The sequence below is a fragment of the Glossina fuscipes genome, unplaced genomic scaffold (assembly GCF_014805625.2).
Source record: "Glossina fuscipes isolate IAEA_lab_2018 unplaced genomic scaffold, Yale_Gfus_2 149, whole genome shotgun sequence".
NCBI classification, from domain to species: Eukaryota; Metazoa; Arthropoda; class Insecta; order Diptera; family Glossinidae; genus Glossina; species Glossina fuscipes.
The window spans coordinates 334,921-344,098 of NW_023998492.1; the positions used below are offsets into that span (position 1 = coordinate 334,921).

Consider the following 9,178-nt stretch of genomic DNA (forward strand, 5'->3'; position numbering starts at 1 on the left):
TGCACGTTTAGTACCGGCAAATCATTAATATGCATCGGTAGATTTCCTGCGCCGCATACCTGCTTTCGACAAATGTGCATTTTTTTAGATTTTTGTATGGAAATTTTAGCCCCTCACGAGTTTACCCATGCGGAGATCTCTCGTCCAATATATTCGAGGATGTTGATTGCCTTCGTGCTATCTTTTTCCTTTGTATACATCGTCCACCTAGAGACAATGTTCCACTCTTGCATTTTGCTTATTTCGTTGAAGGCGAAGGAAAAGCGTGACAAAAATGCGGAATGCCATTTATTAGAGGAAAGGAATCAGAGAGATGACTGTTGATTCTAACTTTAAACCGCCGATGCGACATGAATGATTTGATGTAGTTGAAGAATTTGGGTCCAACATTCCATGATTTCAAGAGTCTCAAAATAACATGAAGACCAACTCTGTCAAATGCTTTTTCGAAATCAATAGAGAGAAATGTTACGTGATTTCGTTCGGAAATTGCTTTGCTTGTAAATTAATCAATATGTAACAGAGCGTCGATGCACCCTATATCCCCTTTGAAACCAACTCGTTGCTTTGTAATCAGGTTCTGGGACTCAAGAAACCAAGATAATCTAGATGCCGTAATCTTTTCCAATACCTTTGAGAGGCAAGATAAAAGAGAGATTGGGCGATAGTCCGATGCGAGGGAGACATTTTTAGACTTTGGAATTGGAACAACTGGGTATATGGCCAATCAAAAGTACCGCATTATATAGGTCCAGTAATTTATTTTTACTTGAATTAGATAGCGCACTCATTATTTGGTAGGAGATGCGGTCTAGACAAGGTGTCCTCCGCTTCGATTTGGAGAGACAACTTTAAAGTTCTAAGGTAGATATGCAATTTTCCATGAAGGTGGCACATCTGTCAATACAATTTGAAAGGGAAATTGGAGTTTTTTTATTTTCAATGAAAGCACTGGAAAAGTTGCTGTCAGTGGAGTATTCGCACCACATTTGTCCAAAGTAATTAGAAATATCATGTGCGTCAGTTAAAGTTCCATTGGGAGTGCCGATAGCAGAAATTTCGTTCAGATTTGAAGTCCCATTGAGTCTGTTGATTTTGCTCCAGACAACTTTCATAGATGTATTTCTGTGATTTCTTTTCTAAAAAAGTTCGAAACTAAATGCCTTTGATTTTCGTAATTCCTTCCTGAATAGAGCGTTGGCCTTTTTGTATAATAACAAATGATTTTGATCAGGGCATCTCTTAAAGCCATAGATCCATTTTATTTTTCCTTGCTGAGAAAACTATTGCGAAGGTGGGATATAGAGCGAAAGCACTGTAAATTTTATATTTAATATTATTTGTATCGTTGCGCCTGTATATTTGAGCTTAAATTTATACGTTGGTGAGGTATATTTGATTTTATAAAAACGCCAGTTCCTTGTTTGGAACATAAATTTTGATGAGCATTCGTGAAGTATCCAGAATATGATTTGGGTGGAATAGGATTAAAAGACCTTCTACAATGGGTCTCTTGAAGCGATATAAAGGTTGGACTGAAATCACTTACGAGTGTACGGAGTTGATCAAAATTATTAAAAAGTCCCTTAATGTTCCATAGTAGAATTTTAAAAACTTTATTTAATTTTAGTGACATGGAAACGGACTGGAAAATAGGCTAAGTTGACATGTCAGCGTATTCGTCAAAAATGTCAATATAAGACACAACAATCTGTACTTAGGTGATCGCGTAAATTTGAAGTGCAACGAGTAGACAAACGTGAATAATTTGAATTTGAAGGTTGATGGAGGGATAAAAGATTGGATTCATTACAGCTTGTAATTTGTTGAGTAGAGTTGAAAACTGGTGATTCTGGGGGATTTAGTTTATTAGATTTTGGCATACGTGTTGTTGCTTTAATTTTTTCAATATTTGCTGTTGTTTTGATTTTTTCAATATTATCTTTGGCAGATAATGGAACTGATTTGGCAATATAATTTTTGGTTGATGGTAGAACAGGTTTTTCATTGGATTTATTTCCCGGTATTTGCCTCAAGCTTCGCCTATGCTACAGTAATTTTCTGTTTTGATTTTTAAAATTTCACGCATCTGTACGAAACGTGGGCATTGTTTGTCTAACGCTTAGTGTTGATCGTTGCAATTTAAACAGAAGCTACGCGTACAGTTTTTAGCATATGGAGGGAGACCACAGTTAGCACAGGATGGAGGACTGGTGCATCTTTTTGTCGTATGATCCAGGCGTTGACAGTTTTTAAACCTCATGGGATTTGGAATGTAGAGTTCTACTTTACATTTGTACCAAGCTACATCAACCGTAGCCGGTAGCCGATAGCGATCAAAAGTGAAAATAATTCTTCCTGTAGGAGAGCGGGTTTTTCATCGTCATTTAATTTGGTGAATTTATAGACTTCAGTCACTCTTTGACTGCCCATTTCGCGAACAATTTCGTCTTCCGGCACATGCTTTAAGCATGGGGCATAAACTACGCCTTTAACCGAGTTGAGTTTATCATGCGGTTTAGCAGATATTGCACATAAATTAGTAATGATTTTGATTTTATGAGCTTGTCGGTTGCGCTGGGGTTCCCAGCGAGGACAAGTAAATTCCCATCACATAAAATTGATATAGAGTCTATATATGTTGTAATGCTATCTAGTGCTTTTTTTAAGGGCGAAAGGGCTGATTTGCGAAATTGTTATGGAGGGATCAGTTGGAGAAATCACAACATATTTTTTGTCGATAGGTTGGCAACACCGGAAAGTCGGACTTTTTAATTTTTTTGCTTTGTGGGGATAAGTCTGCTAATAGGTGAAATCTTTTTGAGTTTTTATCTGACGGCCCCGGGGCCATTACGCCTTATGGCTGTCTATTATTTAGTAAGTTGGGAAATAACCATTCACTTGAAAAGGTTTGGGAACTGTGGAAGAAGGTTGGGAACTACTAAAGGAAAATGTCAATTGTTTTCAATTTTGTTATTTTTGTTTTTTTGTTTTTTTATTTTTTTATTATATATAGAGGAAACGAAAGCACATATGCGATGTCCGCGTTAACCAGTTTTAGCAAAAACACTGAAAAGACAGGAGTTAAATACACAAAAACACCGAAACAAAAAAAATCGCAGACGAAAAGTAAACACACACTACACTGAACACAAGTCGAGTCGGAGTGTACACTTAAATAATATTTTATGTGCTTATTATAGGAAAAAAAGAAATTATAATTTCTCTGTAAATAATTCTTCCCAGGGACGTCGATGCTACTACACTGTTATTAAATTTCAATTCTTTTCCCACACAGCTCTGTATATATACAGATATATATACGCCAACATTAGAGCTCTTTTCTTTCTCTGTACATACGAGAGTAGTTCAACAAACTTGTCAATTCCTTAAAATGCGTTATCGTTCTTTCTTTGTATGATATTGATGGCAATTTCTCTAATTTCTTGTTGATTTAATGACCATAGGTTAAGTATGGTTCATAGCTGGCTGCTGAAATATTAGAAATATTTTGATGAATTTCTTGAAAACTTCATTCCTTAATAGTTTGAATAAACGAATAGGAAAGAAATTGTAAGCGGAAAAGGCAAGGTCCAAGGCACTACGACAGAATAATCCTATGCGAACTTTTATACATAAATTATTCGGCAGTGTGATTAAACGCTTTCTCAGCTTGAAACTTTCGGAAAATTTTTAATTTAAGCCTGAATGAATTTATTGGACTATCTTTAGTTTCGATCAGATCTACAAAATTTACGTGCTTTTAAGCCAAGGGCTAACGCATTACAGAGGCGTAGATCTCCGCAAAAATTCACTTCCAAACGATGTAGAAAATAATCAAATACTTTATTATACTATAATGTCGAAAAAATTTCGCATTGATTCCGGGCGATTTTCGTTGCTCTCAAACAACGTAAAGCTTCCTCTTCCTCTTTTTTCTTATTATCCACACTTTTGCCTAATGGCATAGCAGACATTTGTTGTGATGAAAATTTATTCTTTATACGATCAGCTGACAAGTAATTCGGGCAATGAGAAATTAGTATCCACTTGATTTGATGGCAAGAATTTCATACCTAATTACAAAACGTATGGACCTTCACTTTTATATTAGCTAGGACATGATTGGACATATTCAAGTTCAGTTTTTCTGATAGAGTATCAGCGATCAAGTCCCTACACTCATTTCTACAATCATGTAGTCTTATTGTTGCGCAAACTATTGCTAAGGAGAGTTATCGGTAAAAGTTTGTGTACATGACAGCCAACACCAGCCTAATAGTGAGTCATAAGCGTTTTAATTTATTTCTTTGCAATTATCATCAGTTATTGGGGTGCTGCAATGAACAAGAGCCTCTGCTTCTTCAATACCTTAGCAGTAATTCCCGAATTTTGAAACCTTAACAAAAATGAAATTGAATATTTCCAATTCAACGCTAAAGGTTTTGCAATGAAAACCTTATATGAAATCTTTATATTAATTTTCTCGATCATACGATCCATTTTCAGTAACCAAATATAAATGAAGATATTAAGATCCGCCTGAGTGGCCGAGTAGGTAAGAGTCGCGACTAGCAACTCAATGGTCGTGGATTCAAATCTCATGTGCGATAGAATTTTTAATAAATCCGAAAGCCTTAGATGCCTGCTAGTGCTTTAAGACTTTAATCTTAGAATTTATTCTCTGGTTAAATTTGTAATAATAATAATAATAATAATATATGCAAAATATATAAAATATTTCTATTAATAATTTACTGGCTTTTGTTAGAAAGGCAAATATACATAGATTTACAAGAATCATCTGACAGAAAAGCCACCTTGGCACGCTTTCGCGGTTTTTTCAACAACTTTCCGAAAAAAAAAAAATATTCTGAAATTTTTATGTACATCCTTGGCTGCTGTAGGATTTATGAGCTTACGTTAACTACTCTTAATTTAATACACATTTTGAACTAAGTTAGCACAGCCGTGGACGATTGTATGTTCTCAAGAATCGCGTCGTGGTAATATATTTTCCATGATCTACATTTCCCAATCACTATGTACAACACATATTCTTCAGCAGCGCAACTCCCACTTCTACAAGACAAGGGCGGAAAATATTTTAAATAGCAATCGCATAGTGTTAAAGAATTAATTTGCAAAATCAATGCAACACCACATAATAATTAAAATCGAATTATATATATGCTTCTACAAGCATTTAATGATAATAAATTTTGTAATTATAGATTAAAATGAACAAAAAAACAATGTTTTATTTTTCTTTTTTAAATTCGCATGAATATTTAAAGATTACCTTAGCAAACAAATAACTAAATCTGAAAATATTTAAAAATTTTTTTTCCGCTTTTACAAGCTGTAGAGGTGTGCTTACCGTGCTTCACTATCCCTTAGCCATTTATGTTGCGCAGCCTTGAAGATCCTATAAGCTCTAAAAATAGCCGAGCAGCGTAAGCAGATTAATAAATCCAAAGACTCAGGCACCATGAACTATACGCTAAATTGATGGAATTTTTAAGACTTCGGGAAGATTGCAGGTTTGACCAAACGCAGCGGTTTTGGCACTAGATTACATTGCTAAAGTATATGACAAATAGGCAAAAAATGACGAATCTCGACTTTTAAATCAGCGATGTCTACTGCATGGATGGACTATGCAAATTAGTCTTTGCAAAGTTGTTAATTGCCACCACGCAAACGCAGCACCAAGTACAGAGTTGGATGATTATAAATATTGTAATCAGAAATAGTGAAGTCATCTTGCATTTGCTTGCCGCCAAAAATCAGACGCTGCAGTTCATAAGGAACGCCTTGTTCTTCTTGGATTTTAGTTTTCATCTTTTCAATGGTATCCGTAAGCTCGACTTGCAAGGCAACAGTCTTGCCGTTTAATGTCTTTACGAAAATTTGCCTACCACCATGTAAACGCAAAACCAAATGATAGGCAGACGATTCCCGAGCATTACAAGTACAGATGTCATGTCCATATGCCCACTGCTTGCGAGCATGGATTAAACACTGCTGATGCGATCGAATACGAACACCTCGATCTATGTTCAAGCGGATATTTCTACCAATCAAAGCTTTAACAAGGATTTGTGTGTCACCGCGCAAACGCAAAATCACCTGAAGAGTAGCGTCTTTCTCAATATTATATTCGAAGAGAGTACGGTCGTCTTCCAATTGCTTGCCATCAAATATCAAGCACTGATGATCTAGAGGAATACCTTCTTTTTCTTCAATTTTTGCTTTGATATATTTAACGGTGTCAGAAGACTCAACCTCCAATGCAATGGTTTTATTCTGTCGTGTTTCAACATAAATTTCCATACCGCCAAGTAAACGTAAAACCAAGTAAAGAGTCGAGTACTTTTGTATGTTATAGCTCATTAGTGTAAAACCATCTTCTAAATGCTTGCCCGCATAAGTCAAATGGCGCTGACATGGTGGGTTTTTTTTCATATATAAACAAGAATAAAAAATGATGTTCGACTTTGCCCCAATCCTTTATATTCACCGGTTGTTAAAGAAATCAGAGAATGTTCGAATGTCCGTACTCTATAACATGGGCAGGTCAGGGCGGATTGTTTTACTTTTACCGCTTTTTACCGCTGCTATAGCACTACTTACTGAACATTTTCCTCCTTTTATCTTGTATAGGCTACGGGTAATAAGCAAAAAATGCAATTTTTTGGCTGTTGGCTTTAAGAACATAAGTGTTCTCAATTCATGTAATAACGCAGCCATATACTTTGATCGATTTCGCTCATTTTCAATACTAAGCTCCTTGCAGGAGCTGTCGATGTTTTTGCGAACTTTGAAGTCGCCATCTCAACCTTTGCGGCCAGCTCAACGGTCATAAGCAGAATTACTTAGATGGACGGACAGACAGACATTTAAATCAATTCAGAATTTGATACTGCTCTAAACTATATAGATTTTCCGAGGGTCTCTTCTAGATGTTGCAAGCATTTTCACAAGACGTTGATGGGCGGAGAAGAGTATTTGAGAGAAAAATGTACTTTCCAGGAGGCAATGACATGCAAACCGAACCCCAAAAGGTTTACACTATTCCTAATTTCGATATAAATTGAAAATAATGGGTCACATTGAAAAGTCTCCGCGTTTTCAAGCTTCTTTTTCTTTTCAAACCTTCACTATTTTTTCTCTCTTTTTGTTCTTTTAGTGGCGTTTTTACTTTTTTTATAGTAAAAAAATATAGCGTACTTCTACAGAGATTTCATTCATTTTGAAATTAATATAATTTTTTACACGAGCACAGAATTAGGAAACTATCTTCACACGAAGTCTAAACTGAACTGTGACCTTCGTTTGAGACAATTATGTGAGTGTTGCCCGATATATGAGCCGTTTATTTTGAAAGTGGTTTAAGTCCATTTTTAACAAAAATGTTGTTAATGATAACAATAATCACAATCCTATGTAATCTTTTTTTTTTTATAAACAATTTAAGTGTAGCATCATTAAATTCGCTATGATTTGGGGCACTTGAAAATTAGCTAGTTAACGAAATGCATAAAAATTTATTTTGCAACTGGTTTAAATCCACTGAAAGAAATAAATTTGATATAGAATGTCTTATGTTACAAAATTCCGAAAAAATTTAATCAATATTAATGACTGAACATATAGAAAAATTTTTAAAAACAAAATTAATTTGCATTTTCATTACCCACAAAAAGATATTTGCCAAAAATGTGGTCAATTGAATATTAAACTTAAAGCATCTTGCACACAAGGAAAACCTCACGGAAGAGCATAATATTCATTTAAGATGTGCTGAATTGGCCAGAAAATCATCAAAAGAAGATCAAGTTTTATAAATCCAAATAATCCAAATATATATTTCGCTTCTTTATTCGACTTAGAAAAGGCATTACCTTTTCCAAAATTGTCTGTTTCCATCGCCTATTACAAACGTAACATGTACATTCTCAACCTAGGTTGTCATAATTTTCACGATAATGAAGTTTACATATATACCTGGGAAGAAACTGTGGCATCGATAAGTAGTATCTTGTATATTAAAACACCTCAAAACTCTTAGAAATCAAAAATATATCATAGCTTGCACCGATATGTGCACTGGGCGGAACAGGAATATAAAATTGGCACTAACATGGTTGAAAATTGTGCAATCGGCAGAAAATAATGCAGATATTATTGACCATAAGTTTTTACTATCAGGACATTCATTTTTGCCAAATGACAGTGATTTTGGAGTGATAGAAATGGCTTTGAGGAAAAATAGTTTAATGTAAGTCCCCCAGGATTACTATGACACCATAAAAACATGTCGAAAGAGTAACAAATTTATATTAACTAAAATGAAAAGTGAAGATTTTTTTTCTACAAAACCTCTGGAACAAGCAATTCATAAAAAATTAATAAACACTAGAATCTATGGAAGTGGATACAGAGTTCAAAACACTTGATTTATTACCTTATCGGGTTAGACCAAGGAACTTCAACAAAATAAAATTAACACCATTATACAAAAATGTGCGTCCCATTTCAATTCCTAAGTATAAGGATATGATGGAGTTACTAAGGTATATACCACCTATGCACCATGAATATTTTAACAACCACATACATAATCTAAACGGGGAGAAATAATATGGCAAAATCTTTAGTATTATCCTTAAAACATGAATGTTAGCTTAATTTTTTAATAAATAAATCTAAAAAAAAGAAAAAATTAACTTATAATAATATTAAACAAAGAACACAAAGTGGACTTATTCCTTTTCACAAACAAAAAAGTCATTTTATTAATCTTGAAAGTGGTTTAAGTCCATTTTAGGTTCTGAAAACAGCTTATTTTTCTAATAAAGTTTACAAAACGTATTTCGTTATATATTCTAATATGTTTAAGGTCACAAAGCCATAAAAGCAACTTAATAGCAGTTAACAATATCTTTGAAACAATTCAAACGCAAGCCCTTAAATATTTCAATATAGGAAAAAATGGACTTAAACCACTTTCAAAATAAACGGCTCATGTAAGCATCAATACCATCCTGCGGAAAAAACCGCGGAGAACTTTCATTGTGACCTTTTGTTTTTCCATTACACTCTGTTCTTCAACCCAAAAAAAATGCACAAAATTCCTCTTAAAAAAGCCTTTCAATACAAAATTGTAGTTCCA

At 34.4% G+C, this 9,178-nt stretch overlaps 1 protein-coding gene across 1 annotated transcript; it reads right to left on the reverse strand.

Moving 5' to 3' along the window:
• Nucleotides 1–774: 774 nt before the first annotated feature.
• On the reverse strand, nucleotides 775–6,468 carry LOC119641426 (polyubiquitin-like). Its single transcript, XM_038040112.1, has 2 exons — nucleotides 5,691–6,468; nucleotides 775–875 (listed from the first exon to the last, which is right to left on the reverse strand). Exons 1-2 carry the CDS (start codon nucleotides 6,466–6,468, stop codon nucleotides 775–777), a joined length of 879 nt encoding a protein of 292 aa, XP_037896040.1.
• Nucleotides 6,469–9,178: the final 2,710 nt, after the last annotated feature.